Source organism: Callithrix jacchus, chromosome 17, assembly GCF_049354715.1.
Source record: "Callithrix jacchus isolate 240 chromosome 17, calJac240_pri, whole genome shotgun sequence".
Lineage (NCBI taxonomy): Eukaryota > Metazoa > Chordata > Mammalia > Primates > Cebidae > Callithrix > Callithrix jacchus.
Genome location: NC_133518.1, coordinates 71,738,013 through 71,757,021, shown reverse-complemented (window position 1 = coordinate 71,757,021; position 19,009 = coordinate 71,738,013). Strand labels below are relative to the sequence as shown.

General features: G+C 39.2%; 1 protein-coding gene across 50 annotated transcripts in view; it reads left to right on the top strand.

The window, feature by feature from the left end:
• CLASP2 (cytoplasmic linker associated protein 2) overlaps nt 1-19,009 on the top strand; it is a 246,743-nt gene that overhangs the window by 87,383 nt on the left and 140,351 nt on the right. For 26 of the 50 annotated variants that reach the window (XM_035278612.3, XM_035278615.3, XM_035278610.3 and 23 more), the window contains 2 exons: nt 11,580-11,662; nt 16,594-16,686. In XM_035278612.3, coding sequence (XP_035134503.1) covers nt 11,580-11,662; nt 16,594-16,686 — 176 coding nt within the window. The remainder of the gene's footprint in view (nt 1-11,579; nt 11,663-16,593; nt 16,687-19,009) is intronic. The other 24 variants (XM_035278616.3, XM_035278611.3, XM_035278606.3 and 21 more) reach the window with 1 other exon arrangement.

Below are 19,009 nucleotides of genomic sequence, written 5' to 3'. Positions count from 1 at the left end.
TTTTGGGGTACATGAGCAGAGCATGCAAGACAGTTGCGTAGTAGGAACACACATGGCAGTGTGCTTTTCTTTCCTTCTCCCCTTCACCCACATTTGGCATTTCTCCCCAGGCTATCCCTCCCCACCTCCCCCTCCCACTGGCCCTCCCCCTTTCCCCCCAATAGACCCCAGTGTTTAGTACTCCCCTTTCTGTGTCCATGTGTTCTCATTTTTCATCACCCGCCTATGAGTGAGAATATGCGGTGTTTCATTTTCTGTTCTTGTGTCAGTTTGCTGAGGATGACGTTCTCCAGATTCATCCATGTCCCTACAAACGACACAAACTCATCATTTCTGATTGTTGCATAATATTCCATGGTGTATATGTGCCACATTTTTCCAATCCAGTCTATCATCAATGGGCATTTGGGTTGATTCCAGGTCTTTGCTATTGTAAACAGTGCTGCAATGAACATTCGTGTACATGTGTCCTTATAGTAGAACGATTTATAGTCTTTTGGATATATACCCAGTAATGGGATTGCTGGGTCAAATGGAATTTCTATTTCTAAGGCCTTGAGGAATCGCCACACTGTCTTCCACAATGGTTGAACTAATTTACACTCCCACCAACAGTGTAAAAGTGTTCCTTTTTCTCCACATCCTCTCCAGCATCTGTTGTCTCCAGATTTTTTAATGATCGCCATTCTAACTGGCGTGAGATGGTATCTCAATGTGGTTTTGATCTGCATCTCTCTGATGACCAGTGACGATGAGCATTTTTTCATATGATTGTTGGCCTCATATATGTCTTCTTTCGTAAAGTGTCTGTTCATATCCTTTGCCCACTTTTGAATGGGCTTGTTTGTTTTTTTCCTGTAAATCTGTTTGAGTTCTTTGTCAATTCTGGATATCAGCCCTTTGTCAGATGGGTAAACTGCAAATATTTTTTCCCATTCTGTTGGTTGCCGATTCACTCTAGTGACTGTTTCTTTTGCCATGCAGAAGCTGTGGAGTTTGATTAGGTCCCATTTGTCTATTTTGGCTTTTGTTGCCAATGCTTTTGGTGTTTTGTTCATGAAGTCCTTGCCTACTCCTATGTCCTGGATAGTTTTGCCTAGATTTCCTTCTAGGGTTTTTATCGTGCTAAGTCTTATGTTTAAGTCTTTAATCCATCTGGAGTTAATTTTACTGTAAGGTGTCAGGAAGGGGTCCAGTTTCTGCTTTCTGCACATGGCTAGCCAGTTTTCCCAACACCATTTGTTAAACAGGGAATCCTTTCCCCCTTGCTTGTTTTTGTCAGGTTTATCAAAGATTGTATAGTTGTAGATATGTTGTGTTGCCTCCGGTGCCTCTGTTTTGTTCCATTGGTCTATATCTCTGTTTTGGTACCAGTACCATGCTGTTTTGATTACTGTAGTCTTGTAGTATAGTCTGAAATCCGGTAGTGTGATGCCCCCCGCTGTGTTCTTTTTGCTTAGAATTGACTTGGCTATGCGGGCTCTCTTTTGGTTCCATATGAAGTTCATGGTGGTTTTTTCCAGTTCTGTGAAGAAAGTCAATGGTAGCTTGATGGGGATAGCGTTGATTCTGTAAATTACTTTGGGCAGTATAGCCATTTTCACGATGTTAATTCTTCCTAACCATGAACATGGAATGTTTCTCCATCTGTTTGTGTCCTCTCTGATTTCGTTGAGCAGTGGTTTGTAGTTCTCCTTGAAGAGGTCCCTTACGTTCCTTGTGAGTTGTATTCCAAGGTATTTTATTCTTTTTGTAGCAATTGTGAATGGCAGTTCGCTCTTGATTTGGCTTTCTTTAAGTCTGTTATTGGTGTAGACGAATGCTTGTGATTTTTGCACATTGATTTTATATCCTGAGACTTTGCTGAAGTTGCTTATCAGTTTCAGGAGTTTTTGGGCTGAGGTGATGGGGTCTTCTAGGTATACTATCATGTCGTCTGCAAATAGAGACAATTTGGCTTCCTCCTTTCCTATTTGAATACCCTTTATTTCTTTTTCTTGCCTGATTGCTCTGGCTAGAACTTCCAGTACTATATTGAATAGGAGTGCTGAAAGAGGGCATCCTTGTCTAGTGCCAGATTTCAAAGGGAATGCTTCCAGTTTTTGCCCATTCAGTATGATATTGGCTGTTGGTTTGTCATAAATAGCTTTTATTACTTTGAGATACGTTCCATCGATACCGAGTTTATTGAGGGTTTTTAGCATAAAGGGCTGTTGAATTTTGTCAAATGCCTTCTCTGCGTCAATTGAGATAATCATGTGGTTTTTGTTTTTGGTTCTGTTATTTTGGTACTATTATTGTGTGGGAGTCTATGTCTCTTTGTAAGTCATTAAGAACTTGCCTTATGTATCTGGGTGCTCCTGCATTGGGTCCATATATGTTTAGGATCATTAGCTCTTCTTGTTTTATCGATCCTTTTACCATTATGTAATGGCCTTCTTTGTCTCTTTTGATCTTTGTTGCTTTAAAGTCTATTTTATCAGAGATGAGAATTGCAACTCCTGCTTTTTTTTGCTCTCCATTTGCTTGGTAAATCTTCCTCCATCCCTTTATTTTGAGCCTTTGTGTATCCTTACATGTGAGATGGGTTTCCTGGATACAGCACACTGATGGGTTTTGGATTTTTATCCAATTTGCCAGTCTGTGTCTTTTGATTGGTGCATTTAGTCCATTTACATTTAGGGTTAATATTGTTATGTGTGAATTTGTTACTGCCATTTTGATGCTAAGTGGCTGTTTTGCCTGTTAGTTGTTGTAGATTCTTCATTCTGTTGATGCTCTTTAGCATTTAGTGTGATTTTGGAATGGCTGGTACTGGTTGATCCTTTCTATGTGTAGTGCCTCTTTTAGGAGCTCTTGTAAAGCAGGCCTGGTGGTGACAAAATCTCTGAGTACTTGCTTGTTCACAAAGGATTTTATTTTTCCTTCACTTCTGAAGCTCAGTTTGGCTGGATATGAAATTCTGGGTTGAAAGTTCTTTTCTTTAAGAATGTTGAATATTGGCCCCCACTCTCTTCTGGCTTGTAGTGTTTCTGCCAAGAGATCTGCTGTGAGTCTGATGGGCTTCCCTTTGTGGGTAACTCGACCTTTCTCTCTGGCTGCCCTTAGTATTTTCTCCTTTATTTCAACCTTGTTGAATCTGACGATTATGTGCCTTGGGGTTGCTCTTCTTGCAGAATATCTTTGTGGTGTTCTCTGAATTTCCTGCATTTGAGTGTTGGCCTGTCTTGCTAGGTGGGGGAAGTTTTCCTGGATGATGTCCTGAAGAGTATTTTCCAGCTTGGATTCATTCTCTTAGTCCCCTTCTGGTACACCTATCAAACGTAGGTTAGGTCTTTTCACATAGTCCCACATTTCTTGGAGACTTTGTTCATTCCTTTTTGCGCTTTTTTCTCTAATCTTGGTTTCTCGTTTAATTTCATTGAGTTGGTCTTCGACTTCAGATATTCTTTCTTCTGCTTGGTCAATTCGGCTATTGAAACTTGTGCATGCTTCGCGAAGTTCTCGTATTGTGTTTTTCAGCTCCTTTAATTCATTCATATTCCTCTCTAAGTTATCCATTCTTGTTATCATTTCCTCATATCTTTTTTTAAGTTCCTTAGTTTCTTTGCATTGATTTAATACATGTTCTTTTAGCTCACAAAAGTTTCTCATTATCCACCTTCTGAAGTCTAATTCCGTCATTTCGTCACAGTCATTCTCCGTCCAGCTTCGTTTCCTTGCTGGTGAGGAGTTTTGGTCCTTTCTAGGAGGCGAGGTGTTCTGGTTTCGGGTGTTTTCCTCCTTTTTTCGCTGGTTTCTTCCCATCTTTGTGGGTTTATCCGCTTGTCATCTGCGTAGTTGCTGACTTTTCGATTGGGTCTCTGAGTGGACACCCAGATTGTTGATGATGAAGTATTTCTGTTTTTTGGTTTTCCTTCTACCAGCCTAGCCCCTTCACTGTATGACTGCTGAGGTCCACTCCAGGCCCTGCTTGTCTGGGGTGCACCTCTAGCAGCTGTGGCGCAGCGAGGGATGCTACCCGTTTCTTTTTCTGCTATCTTTGTCCCAGGATGATGCCTGCCAAATGTCAGTCTTTTGGATATAGAGGGGTCAGGGAGCTGCTTGAGGAGACAGTCTGTTCTTTTTAGGAGCTCAATTTCTGAGCTGTGAGCTCTGTTGTTCATTCAGGGCTGTTAGGCTGCTATGTTTGATTCTGCTGCAACAGAGCTCACTAAAAAAACCCTTTTTTTCTCAAATGCTCTGTGTTGGGGGGTTCGGGCTTTATTTTTCGATGTCCTTTGAGGTGTCCTGCCCAGCTAGGAGGCAGACTAGCCATTGTTTGCCTGCCGAGTCTCCGCCCTGCTGTTGTGTGATTCGCCCTGTTCCCGCAGGCTCTGCTGTGGTCTCCGCCACGCCCTGCGGCGGAGTCTCTTCGTTGTAGCGTGTTGCCTCGGCAATGGCAGGCTGCGTCAGCAGTGGGCGTGTATCTCAGTAGGGACGGGTTGCCTCGGCAACGGGAGGCTGCGTCGGCAGTGGGCGTGTATCTCAGTAGGGACGGGTTGCCTCGGCAACGGCTGGCTGCGTCAGCAGTGGGCATGTATCTCAGTTGGGGCGGGTTGCCTCGGTAGTGGTGGACGCCCCTCCCCCACAGAGCGTCTCGGACCGTCTGCTTGGGATAGTTTGAAATCGCGGTTTTGTTCGTCCCACTGGGTATCCCGAACGCTCTGTCCCTGCAATCCCCTGGGCTGGCCTACTGTCCAAGTCTTGTTCAGTCTCAAGTCCAGCCCTCTCAAGTCTCAGGTTGCGGGTTCAACAGGGCACCCGGACAAGCGCGCCCTGTGGGGATTGCTGGGTAGGGCCGGCCGCCGCCGCGTCCCGGCTGCCGGCTTCGCCAGGCAGACTTACTGCCTGGTGTCCTGTGTCTTTTTTATACTTGGGAGTTTCCCCATTCTGTGGGCAACAAAGATCAGTCTGGAAATGCAGCTCGGACTCACCTCTTTGCGGATTCAACGAGAGCTCCAATCCTGGGTTGTTCTCACAGCGCCATCTTGAGTCCTCCCTCAAGTTAAAATTTCTAACTTTGTTGCTAGTGGTTAGAAATGAAATTGATTTTTGTATATTGATTTTACATCCAGCTACCTTAGAAAGTTTAATTTTGAATGATTTTACTATGTGTGTGCATGTGTATACAACTAAAATTATATTTATTGTGTACCACATATTTTGAAATATGTATCTATTTTTTTTTTTGAGAGAAGGAAAGAAAAAAAACAGGTAAAGGAGAGGAAGAAAGAGGAAGAGAAAGAGGGAGAGTAAATGGAAATATTGCTTTATTTTGAAAAAAATTGGGTATTAATGATGGCCAATCAATGTTTCATTTAAGCTTATGGGTAGGTGTGATGTGGTCTTGACAAGAATGTATATTTTGTGTATTTGAAGTGGAGAGCTCTATAAATATTTATGAAGTTTACTTGTTCCGGATCTGAGTTTGAGTCCTTGATATTCTTATTAATTTTCTGTCTCACTGAGTCTAAGTCTCTATGTATCTGGGTGTTAGGATCGTTAGCTCTTGTTGTTGCATTGATCCTTTTACCACTATGTCTTTGTTGCTTTAAAATCTATTTTATCTGATACGAGATTTGCAACTCCTGCTTTTTATTTATTTATTATTTATTTTTGCTCTCCATTTGGTTGGTAAATCTTTCTCCATCCCTTTGTTTTGAGTCTTTGTGTATCCTTGCATGTGAAACAGGTCTGGATGTAACATGCCATTGGGGTTTGGCTGTGTCTTTTGATTGGGGGATTTAGTCAATTTAAATTTAGGGTTACTGCCAGTTGATGTTGACTGGCTGTTTTATCCATTCGTTGGTGTAAATTCTTCTTTATGTTGGTGCTCTTTACTTTTTGGTGTATATTTAGAAAGGCTAATACTGGTTGTTTCTTTCTGTGTGTAATGCTTCTTTCAGAAGCTCTTGTAAAGCAGGCCTGGTGGTAATAAAATCTCTGAGTTCTTGCTTGTTCATAAAAGATTTTCTTTTTCCTTCAGTTGTGAAGCTTAGTTTGGCTGGATATGAAATTCTGGGCTGAAGGTTCTGTTCTTTGAGGATGTCGAATATTGGCCCCCACTCTCTTCTGGCTTGTAGAGTTTCTGCTGAGAGATCTGCTGTAAGTCTGATAGGCTTGCCTTTGTGGGTAACCTGACCTTTCTCTCTGGCTGCCCTTAGTATTTTCTCCTTCGTTTCAACCCTGGTGAATCTAACGATTATGTGCCTTGGGGTTGCTCTTCTTGAGGAATATCTTTGTGGTGTTCTCTGTATTACCTGGGGTTGAGTTTTGACCTGCTTTGCTAGTTTAGGAAATTTTTCTTGAATAATATCCTGAAGGGTATTTTCCAGCTTGGATTCATTCTCTCCGTCGCATTCAGGTACACCTATCAAACCTAAATTTGGTCTTTTCACATAGTGCTACATTTCTTCAAGACTTTGCTCATTCCTTTTTATCCTTTTTTCTCTAATCTTTTCTTCACGTTTTATTTCATTAAGTTGGACTTTGACCTCTGATATCCCTTCTTCTGCTTGAACAATTCGAGTGTTTAAACCTGTGCATACTTCTCAGAGTTCCTGTATTGTATTCTTCAGTTCCATTAATTCACTCATACTCCTCTCTAAGTTGTCTATTCTCAATAGGATTTCATCAAACCTTTTTTCAAAGTTCCTAGTTTCTTTACGTTGGGCTACAACATGGTCTTTTAACTCACCGAAGTGTGTTATTATCCATTCCTTGAAGAGTGATTCTGTCATCAGGATGCGCTCGTTCTCCATCAAGCCTTGTTCCATTGTTGATGTGGAACTGTGATCATCTTTAGAGAGAGAGGCGTTCTGACTTTGAGTATTCTCAGCTTTTTTACGCTGGTTTCTTCCCGTCATTGTAAATTTATCCTCCTGTCATCTTTGAAATTACCAACTTTCAGATTAGGTCTCTTGAGTGGGCGTCCAGGTTGTTAGTTCCCAGGGCCAGAGCAGCGGCGTTAAAACTGATGGTGCTTTTCTGCCCAGGATTCTCCTGTCTGGCTTCCTTCTTGTGTACGTAGTAGGCGACTCTGCCTTCCCGGGGCTCCAAACCTCGGTCAGAAGGGGAACTGGTCCCGTTTACTCTGCGCCGAGCACTGCCGCGCCGAGGTGCCGTCACAGCCACTGCGCTGGGTTCTGGTGTCCTGCTGGGGACCCGTCCGGGTCCTCCGAACCTGTTTACTCTGCTCAGAGAGCTGCTGCGCTGAGGTGCCGGCGGAACCGCTGCGCCGGCCACGAGAGTCGCGCTGGCCACCCGTGTTTTTCCTCCACTGGGGGTTCTTCTGCTCCGTGAGCGACCAGAATTTGTCTGAAAGTGTGGCGTCCTCTAGTTCTCCGCGCCTTCCCTGAGAGCTGCAATCCCGGGATGTTAGTGATCGGCCATCTTGGATCGTCTGTATCTATTTTAGAATGGCTAAATTGAACAATTAATATATATACATTATCTCACTTCATTTTTTAATGGTGAGAATACATAAAATCTCTCTCACCAATTTTCAAGAATAGAATACATTGTTAACTGTAGTCATGCTCTACAATAGATCTCTTGAACGTATTTCTTCTTATTGAAATTTTTTATCCTTTGTTCGTCAAAGGATATTTTTTGGGTTTTCTGTCTATCCCATAGTGTGACAACTACACCTGGCAGGCCAAATCTGGCTACTTATCTGGTTTTGTAAATAAAGTTTTATTGAAACACAGACACACTCATTCATTTGCAGAGTTGAGTAATTGCAGCAGAGACCATAATGGCCCTTGAAGCCTAAGATATTGCTATGTGATCCTTTATAGAAAAGTTTGCCACTCCCTGATACCATCATAGCACTTTAGTAATGATTTTGTTATATTCTTTTTATGTGCATTTAATTCTTTCTACTTGTAGTCTTAAAAATTGTGCTAGGTATTCAATTTAGATAATATTTTGCCAATGTTTTCTTCTTTCAAAACTTGCTTTATATTATTCATATATTTTCCCTTGCTTCCACTATTGCACTTGAGAAATCTGTTGTTCAAATTGTTTCTTTCCAGGTGGTTTTCTCTGATTACTGTCTCTTATCTTTGGAGTTGTGCAGTAACACCACCAAGTTCTGGGTTTGGATTTGTTTTTATTTATCCTGCTTGGGTTATGTTGCTCATCCTGAATTTACAAATATTTTTGTTTCATTAATCTGGAAAGTTCACAGCTGTTATCTCTTGTTAAATATTACCTTTCTTCTGTTCTCTCCAGTGTATCTTTCAGGTACCCCAGTAGACATATGTTAATTAGATATTCTTATAATGTCCTTTGTATCTCTTTATGTCTTTCCATTTCCCTTTTTCTCTTTGCCACATTTTGGGGAATGTATTCAGGTGTATCTTCCAGCTCCCTAATTTGTTCTTAATAAATATATTTAATTAAAAAAAATTAAACTTGTATTATTCAGTTATTCAGGTTGTTTCATCCCCCCACTCCCAAGTTCATCTCTTCATTCCTAATGGCCTCTTGTTGATTCACCACCTTTGTGAGTCCATCCTTGATTTCTTTAAACGTATATATTCACATCTGTTCTGTAATCTGTATTGGACAATTCTAACATCAACAGTTATCAAATCGTTGTCTGCTCCCTGCGACTCTTGCCTTCTTGTATATTTGATCTTTTATTATTAACTCATTGCTTGAACTTAGTTGGTGGGAGTCCTTTGGGCTTACCAAAAACGTTCTTCCAGAGAAGATTTATTCCTGCTTGACACTGGGGAATCATCAGTCAGAACTCCGTCAGCCTCTTTTGTCTCAACTCAATAATTCTAGGTTACTCTGCCCCACGTTTTGGTTGGGGGCTTCAGTTTTGGATAGGATGAGCCAGAGAGTCACATTGTAGAAGGAGCCTATATTCAGAAATGAAAATCCAGGGGCTCTACAGATCTGGGACTCAGACCTCTAAGAAGAGAGTGGAGGCTGGTTGGTGCTGTGTGATGGCACAGTGAACCGATTCAGTGATTATTAGAAAAGCTGCAAACTGGAATCAGGTGCTGCTCCTAGAGTGAGAGGTCTACCAGAGTTGCTAGGATTCTACTGCAAAGAATGGAAAGCAGGAAGAAACCAGTCTCTTACTTTAGCTTCCAGTCTCTCCCCAACACCCCCTATTGCCAGAGTTTAAGAAGAAACATTAAAATCAACAGAGAGAAAAATGGTTTACTGAATTCTAGGTTCAACATCTCAAAGCAGAGTGTATATAGAAGAGCAGATTTGGAGCTGAAAGACAATAGCTTAATTATTGGCTCTTAAATAACTTCTGCCTACCAAGTTTGCTGTTTTATTACCAATGTGCAATAAAGGAAGATTTGCTTATGTGAATAAATTTAATTTCAAGACTCTCATTTCTTTCATGAATGCTTTCCTGACCAACCATACACAGATCCTTTGCATCACACTGTTATTTATTGACACTTAGTGTCATATTAAGTTGCTGTTCAACTTTTAGAATGTTTATTCTTACTTATGTTTCTGTGTGTTTGCCTAGTGCACTGAATGGGGAGGTGGGTTTCAGGGCTGTGTTCTTACAGTTTGAATATTACAACCAGCCTAGCCTCGTACCTTAGAGTTAATTGACTACTACAGAGTACCTTGACATTTCTGAAAGTTGGAGATTTTTTTAAATGCTTTTTTTTTCCCAAGAGAATTAAATCATTTATTGATTACACATGATAATGGATGATACACAAACTTCATTCCCATCTATAATTTTATCTGGTACCATTATTCAATTGAGATATATTGCATAGGATGTGCCAACAATCATCTTTATAACCAATAATTCCATGATTTTGCTTGGGTAATCCCTTTTAATCGTGAACTTCAGGTCACAACAGTAACTATTAGTTCAACTACACCAAGGTTTCTGAAGACATTGGCTTCTCCACCCAAGCATGTTGTATATAAATTCCAAATAGAACCTGGCATCACCCTGAAGAAATTCTAACTTCACACTTTTGGGGAAATTTACCAAGATGGATTCAGAGTAGACTAACTTTACACAGCACATTAAAAAAAAAGTCATTTATTCAGCGTCACGATCAGACTATTACATTTAGCAATCAACAGCATGGGTGCAAAAAAAAAAGAAAAAGAAAAAACCTACATTAAAACCCTTTGTTGGAATGCCTTACACTTTCCACAGAACAGAAACTAAAATAACCTGTTATACAATTAGTCACAAATACAGTCCTCGTGTTTTTTGCCCACACATATGAGTATTTGTCTAAATCATGTATTCTTTGTAGCAGCTAGGCCCCGCCACCACTGTGCTTGGCTTAGTTCACAAATCTGTTATAACCTGTAGCTTCCCTGTCACTTCTCTGGCTCTCCTCTCCTGTTAAGCTTTGTTTTCTAATTAAAATCTTCTGCCACTGCCATAGCTACTGCTGCTACTGGAACCGCCATAGCCACCTTGGTTTCGTGGTTTGGCAAAGTATTGACTGCCACCACCATAGGGACCAGAGCTTCTGCCTCCAAAGTTTCCTCCCTTCATGGGTCCAAAATTTGAAGACTGATTGTTGTAACTGCCAAAATCATTGTAGCTTCCACCACCTCCAAAATTGCCTCCATCATTACCAAATCCATTATAGCCATCCCCACTGCCACCATATTCACCACCACCATGGCTGCCAGCAAAGCCACCACGACCACTGAAGTTTCCTCCACAACCAAAGTTGTCATTCCCACCGAAACCACCTCCACGACCACCACCAAAGTTTCCAGAACCACTTGGACCTCTTTGGCTGGATGAAGCACCGTCCATCTCTTGCTTTGACAGGGCTTTCCTAACTTCACAGTTGTGGCCATTCACAGTGTGGTATTTCTGAATGACACTCTTATCCACGTAGTCATGGTTGTTGAAGGTTACAAAGGCAAAGCCCCTTTTCTTGCCACTGCCTCTCTCAGTCATGATTTCAATCACTTCAATTTTTCCATACTGTTCAAAATAATCTCTTAGATGATGTTCTTCAGTGTCTTCTTTAATGCTGCCAACGAATATTTTTTTCACAGTTAAGTGGGCACCTGGTCTTGAGAATCTTCTCTTGAGACAGCTCTCTGGTTCCACAACTCTTCCATCCACTTTGTGTGGCCTTGCATTCATGGCTGCATCCACCTCCTCCACAGTTGCATACATGATGAACCCAAAGCCCCTGGAGCGCTTGGTGTTTGGATCTCTCATGACCACACAGTCTGTGAGAGTTCCCCATTGCTCAAAATGGCTCCTCAGGCTCTCATCGGGTTGTTTCAAAGCTCAACCCTCCAATGAAGAGCTTCCTCAGCTCTTCCGGCTCTTTAGGAGACTGTGACTTAGACATGATCACAGGGAGAAGAGAGACTTTAACGATGCTGCTTCGGCGGCATCCACTGGCAGAAAAAAGCTAAATGCTTTTTTATAAATGGAATATTCCTCAAAATTATACTTTTCATTGTTAACAGAGTTTTATTTTTCATGTTATCATTAATGTTAAGATGCTTAAAAATAAACCTTAGGAAATTAATTTTCTTTTAATTAGCAGGTACTTCTAAGGAAGGAGGCGCTGGAGCAGTTGATGAAGATGATTTTATAAAAGCTTTTACAGATGTCCCTTCTATTCAGGTAAGGCTACCAGTGGCACTCCCCATGAATAGTGCCTGTGTGCCTTCTCCTATAATTAATTATTTGTCTCTGTCCCTTTTTAAGAATTCTTTTTTCCTTAAATAGCTTTATAAATGAAATATTTGAGTTATTATTACCAAACCATTATTTGTTGGTACAATTAGATTTTCAAGTGAATTTTCCATGAGGCTGAAATAAAATTGAATCCTATTGTTGAATCACATTACATTGCAGTGTTCAGATTCTTTAATTAATGTGTTTGGAGCCCAGAGAATATTAGATTAGTTGACAATAGAAATTTGGAAGTCATTCATATAGACATAATTGAAGTAGTCAGAGTTGACACATGCATAAATAAGAATATTATTTCCATGACTTAAAAAGATACATAAATGTTACGTTGTACATAATATTGTACAGCCTAACTCTTTACTCAATGTTGTTGTTTATATTTTTTCACAATGTAAAATTGTGATTCTAGTTCATTCATTTGGCTTGATAGATGGCATTCTATTGTATGAACAGAACATAATTCATTTATCTGCCTTGTTGATGGACATTTAGGTTGTTTCTAATTTTTGGTTATTTCATGTCATGCCACAATGAATTTTTTTTGATTTTTCTTTTTTTTTAAATGGAGTCTTGCTCTGTTGCCCAGATTGGAGTGCAGTGGCATAATCTTGGCTCACTGAAACCTCCGCCTCCCGGGTTCAAGCGATTCTCTTGCCTCAGCCACCTGACCAGCTGAGATTATAGGCGGCCCACCACCATGCCTGGCTAATGTTTTAGGAGAGACGGGGTTTCAGTATGTTAGTCAGGCAAGTGATCTACCCACCTCAGCCTCCCAAAGTACTGAATTACAAGCGTGAGCCACCATACCCAGCCTGCAATGAGTATTTTTGTACATATGTCCTTGATGATTTGTAGGTAGGAGTTTCTTTAGGGCATAAATATAGGAGGTGAATTACATGGTTATAATAAAGCTTACTTAGATGTTACTCTCTTGGGTTGTTGTACCAGTTAAAATTCCAGTGAGAAAGGTATGATAGTTCTAATTTTATCACATCCTTGCCAACGCTTGATGTTGTTATTCAAAATATTTTTACGAGTATGATGGCTGTGAGTGCTGAATATTATTTAGCATGTCTATTTGAAAATATTCTCGCGTTGCTTTACTTGCAAACTACCTTCCATTGCCTGTATTACCTATTTTAGCTCTGAAAGGAAAAGTCTTCCTTACAGTATTTAAGATCTTAAAAAGTTACAAGAAAGCTTTAAAAACTTTTCTGATTCAACTGTATTTTCTTCCTTTATTGAGATACCTGTTTTTTCTTCTTTTAAGATACTTTTTAAATAATAGGAAAAACAGGCTGGGCGCAGTGGCTCACGCCTGTAATCCCAGCACTTTGGGAGGCCGAGATGGGTGGATCACGAGGTGAGGAGATCGAGACCATCCTGGTCAACATGGTGAAACCCCGTCTCTACTAAAAATACAAAAACTTAGCTGGGCATGGTGGCGCATGCCTGTAATCCCAGCTACTCGGGAGGCTGAAGCAGGAGAATTGCCTGAACCCAGGAAGCGGAGGTTGCAGTGAGCTGAGATTTCACCATTACACTCCAGCCTGGGTAACAAGAGCAAAACTCCGTCTCAAAAAAAAAAAAAAAAAAATAGGAAAAACATATGCCATCCTCCTTTTGTGTTTTACAGACTTTCATGTAAGGGAAAGATTAGTGTTGTAGGAACAATCAGTAAAACTTAGTTGAACTTGAATTTTTTTTTGTTCGGTATGTTGTTATCAGACTGGTAACATCATGGTATGGGCAGCCAAGGGCTACTCAGTTATATGGAGAGGAAAAAGCTATTTTACACTTACTCATTGGTTTCTTCCAGGTGACCCTATCGGCCACCCTCAACACCCTGTAAATGTTCCACACCTTCCATTGTTCCCTTGGAAACATGTTTTTCATAAACAGCAACTCCCCTAAGTATTTAACCCCATTTTTAAAGGATCCATTCAATGTCCTTGCCTTGATTAGAATCTGATTTTTTTTTTTTTGAGACAGTTTCAATCTGTCGCCAGGCTGGAGTGCAATGGCGCAATCTCAGCTCACCGCAATCTCCACTTCTCGTGTTCAAGCGATTCTCCTGCCTCAGCCTCCTGAGTAGCTGGAATTACAGGCGCGCACCACCACACCCAGCTAATTTTTTGTATTTTTGGTAGAGACGGGGTTTCACCATGTTGGCCCGGATGGTCTTGATTTCTTGACCTCATGATCCATCCGCCTCAGCCTCCCAAACTCCTGGGGTTACAGGCATGAGCCACCGTGCCCAGCCTGTCCTTTTTTTTGTTTTAATACTCTTTAAACACGAAGCTATTTATTATTCTTGGCTCTCATACTTAGTAATTGATAATAAGTTTATTGTGCTTGCACTCCTTATCATTTTGTGACCATTATTCCTATACCCGTTTGTATGAGGTTCATGTTCTCTGGCCAGCCTCCCTATTATTGGCATGTACTGATCTGGCCAACATTCCAGTGCTGTCTAGTTTGAATTCCAGCTCTCCCACATTAGCTGTGTAACCTTGGTTTATTACTTAACCCTCTCTACTTCAGTTATCTCATCTTAAAATATGAATTATTAGTGCATACACCACAGGTTATTGTAAGGATAGCTGTGATAGTACAGATTAAGTGCAAAAGGTATATGTCAGCTATTATTATTTTCCTAAATTTTCACACGTTGATGAATTCAGTTTCTAGACCTCCTCCTTACCTTCACCTTAGCTACACAGTTCATAGTCACACATTGGATTTTGATGTCATCTGTGTGTTACCATTCTGTTTCCAAAATCATTAATTGAAGTATCTCATCACTGCCCAGGATCTCCTTGCTTTTTTAAGTACTCTAACCACTACTTCTCCACGACTTCAAGGATCTTTAGTCTATTGTTTTTTCTACTCACTCTCAATTAATCATCTCTCAATTATACTTTCCTTCTCATCTACACTTTGATTTTCTTCTTATCTAACCTTTAATATCATGGTTTCTTGCAGTAGGTCTATATATAATCTACTAAAACCCCTTTCATCTATTTTTTTCTTCATAACAAAGTATGAACCAGTGATTTCTTTTAATACACATTTTGCAAAACTACAAATGTGGATGATTCCCAACTTTTTGCTATCTCTACATCCTGAAACTGTGCTGCTAGAGAAAATCAGGTTAGAGCACATGATTTTTAGTGGAATTCACATAAAATGAGTCCTCAACAATCTGATATCCTTACTACGTTTCTGTGATCAAGTTGTTTCTCTGCTTAATATAGCTATGAAACATGTTTCTTTCCTTTCTATCCATCAGCCTGTCTCTGTCCTCCTCTCTTCTCTCAGTATATGACCTACTAGCCTTACTTTGGTAAATAAGTAGCCACCATCAAATGGGAACATGATCTTTCTGTTACATTCTTCTCTATTGTACATTCCTTCTGTCCTGTTGCTCCAGGAACAAGGTTCTTCTTCAAAGGTCAGCACCTCCACCAGTGCTCCAAAGCCTAGTATTTTCTGCTTCCTTAACACGTTTACAAAATCAGTAATCTCATGTGGGTTCAAGCTCTTTCTGTTTATCTCTTAATATGGCTGGATTCTTCATTTAAAAAAACAAGTCTCACTACACGCCATATCTTCCAGATATATTATTTTTTATTTTGGTCCTCACAGTCAGCTTTTCCAAAAGAGTTGTCTGTACTTGGTATTTCTGTAACTTTACTTGTTACTACATCCCACTTCTTTCCAGCCTATTCTTAAATTGAAACAGGTCTTGAGTAAATCACTGATCATCGTTGAGGCACCAAATCAACTGATTTAGGATATTTTATTTGATTTTTCTTGATGTTTTATCAGTATTTAGCACTGTTGATTATATCCACTGTTGTGTTGTTTCTTTGTAGGTGTTTTTGATATGATGTTCTTTCATTTTATTCCTTTTACATCTTTGTCCACTTCATCTCTGTTTTTTTTGAAATGGAGTCTCACTCTGTCACGAGGTTGGAGTGCAATGGCGTGATCTCGGCTTGTTGCAACCTCCGCCTCCCGGGTTCAAGCAATTCTCCTGCCTCAGCCTCCCAAATAGTTGGGACTACAGGCGTGTGCCACCATGCCTGGCTAATTTTTGTATGTTTATAGAGACGGAGTTTCACCGTGTTAGCCAGGCTGGTCTTGATCTCTTGACCTCATGATCTGCCCACCTCGGCCTCCCAAAGTGCTGGGATTACAGGCATGAGCTACTGTGCCCAACATTAATTGATTTTTAAAATCTGTCTGAGTAGATCGTAATCTCCATAAGGCAAAGACCATGTCTATTTTTGTTAACCATAGTCTCCCCATTGCCTAGCATAGTACCTCTGTGTTATGTAAATATTTGTTAAATGAATGAAAGATTAATGGTATATCACAGTTTGACAAACGATTGACTCCAGAGGAAACAAAACATGTAGCTGTCTTGACTATAGTTTATCATGACAGAGGAGAGAAAATCAAAACTAACTTAAAACATTTCCTTTTGGTAATACTGTATGATATGTATACGAATGCAATAAGATAAATTATATACTTTAAGTCATTTTGAGAAATTAGACTTAATTTTATTAATTCTTAGATATTTCACATCTTGCTTTTAAAATTACAAAGCATTTTAAGAGTATATTTGAAATTATTCATGAGGAAAGAAACAGCAAAAAGGGTACAAGGAAGAAAAATAAAGCATTTTGTCTTGTTGTCTATAATGTATTTCTAGTCTCCATTTAAAAATGGTGCTAGAAAGGGAAATAAACTTATTGGTTGAAAGATTATTTTAAACATCAGGGCATAATTTTGATATTGTTCCTGGCAAGAAACATTGTTATAATTATGAATTTTTTTTTTTTTTTAAGATTTATTCTAGTCGAGAACTTGAAGAAACATTAAATAAAATCAGGGAAATTTTGTCAGATGACAAACATGACTGGGATCAGCGTGCCAATGCAGTAAGTTTTTTATCTTTAATTGTCTTATTTTCTTTCTTTTTCGATGTTCCTTTTTAAAAATATGGAAATTCAATTGTAGTAGTATATAGTATTCACTTACAAAATAGAGTGTCTGATAGGTAACATTTCTTTCTGGAGAATATATTGATATAATAGTCATTTTCTGATTTAGGATCGATTTTTATTTTGGTTTGGCTAATCAGATGGTGCCTATTCTACACATTTGGTAACCTCACCACATGTGCTATTTTTGACGGATCACCAAAGTGTGAGATTCAGAGGGCTTTGGCTTTTCTGTGGACTTATACAGTTGCATATTAGCACTGTCCTCAAGACACATAAGGCCTACCAGTAAAGCAGTTCACTTTACCTACCTGCATGCTTGGTATTTTCATAGCATCAACATAAATTCACAGCAGGATGTACATTTATCTGGCTTTTTTTCTTCTCATGTGAATGTGATGAATAGTTCTTCGGTGATTTCATTTTTAAAGGTCAGATATCTTTGAGTTAAGAATATTTTGAGCCTAAATTCCTTAAGGAAAATATTTGATAAAATTTAAAATAATATTAGCATTGACAGTAAGCAATATATTTTTTAAATTTGTGAACTTATTGTTTATATAACCAAATTACATATACCAAATGAATACCTCAGAGTTTTCAAGAAGCCAGAGAAAAGGGCTGTATTTAAAGACTGTTCTGCTCTGAAGGGCCCCAATCTGGCTGATCATGAAAATCTCCATTTGATTAACTAAATCAAAGGCAGGGCCTTTTGACAAATAAGGCTTTAATGACCCTGTGAACAATGGACCATGTTTTGTCTTTGTTAGGAAGTCTTCAGTTATTTGTGGTCAGTCATGGCCAGGAAATACAAAGATACCATAGCAAGGCTTTTTTTTTTTTTTTTTACATTTACAACTTTTTGCATCTGATTTAACTTTAAAGATATATTTTAAATTTTAGAAAACCTCTGAGTTAAATGTGAAATTATACACAATAATGGTAGGATAAGTAGACTTTTGGCTTCTGGGTTTGTATGAGCACAGATGTGCAAGTGTGTATATCTCTTTTGATCAATGTAATTTTATTAACGTATGTCTGGTTTTTATGTGGATAACAGCTGGCACTCAAATACTAAAAAAGTAATGCCTTTTCTTATGTAGTTGCTCTGGCTAGGCCTTCTAGTACTCTGCTGAATAGAGGTGTTGAAAGTGGGCATTCTTGTCTTATTCCAGACCTTGAAAGAAAGGCTTTCTGTTTTTCCCTATTCAGTATGATATTGGCTCTGTGTTTGTTTAATATAACTTTTATCATGTTAAGAAGCATGTACCTTCTATACCCAGTTTTTTTGAGCGTTTTTATCTTGATGCAATGTTGAATTTTATTGAATACTTTTTTGGCATCTATATTGTGTGGTTTTTGTCCTTCATTCTGTTGATTCAGTGTGTGACATTTATTAATTTGTGTATATTAAACCATCTTTGTGTCCTGGGATTTATCCTACTTGATCATGATGAATGATCTTTTAAATGTGTTGTTGAATTTGGCTTAATAATATTTCTTCTAGGATTTTTGCATCTACGTTCATCAGAAATACTGGCCTGTAGTTTTCTTTTTCTTTTCTCTTTTTTTTTTTTTGAGGTGGAGTCTCACTCTGTTGCCCAGGCTAGAGTGTAGTGGCGCAATCTCAGCTCACTGCAGCCTCTGCCTGCCGGGTTCAAACAATTCTTGGCCTCAGCCTCCTTAGTAGCTAGGATTACAGGCATGTGGCCTGTGGTTTTCTTTGTTTGTTATGTCTTTGCTTTTGGTATTAGGGTGATACTAGCCTCATAGAATGAGTTTGGAAGTATTCCCTCCTTCTTGATGTTTTTGAATAGTTTGAGTACAATTGGCATTAGTTCTACACTAAATGTTTGGTAGAATTTAGCAGTGAAATAGGTCTTGGGCTTTTCTTTATTGAGAGACTTACTATGAACTTTTAAATAATATTTAATTAAACAATATTTAATTACTACTTCTGTCTTGTTGTTGGTCTGTTCAGGTTTTGGATTTCTTCATGGTTCAATCATGGTAGGTTGTTTGTGTCTAGAAATGTATCCATTTCTTCTAAAGAAATACAGAACATCCAAATTGGAAAGGAAGTCAAATTATCCTTGTTTGCAGATGATATCTTATATTTAGAAAAAACTAAAAATGCCACCAAAAAAATTCGGTGAAGTTGCAGGATACAAAATCAATGTACAAAAAGTAGTAGCATTTCTATATACCAACAGTAAACAATTTGAAAAAGAAACTGTAAGTTTAGCCCCATTTACAATTG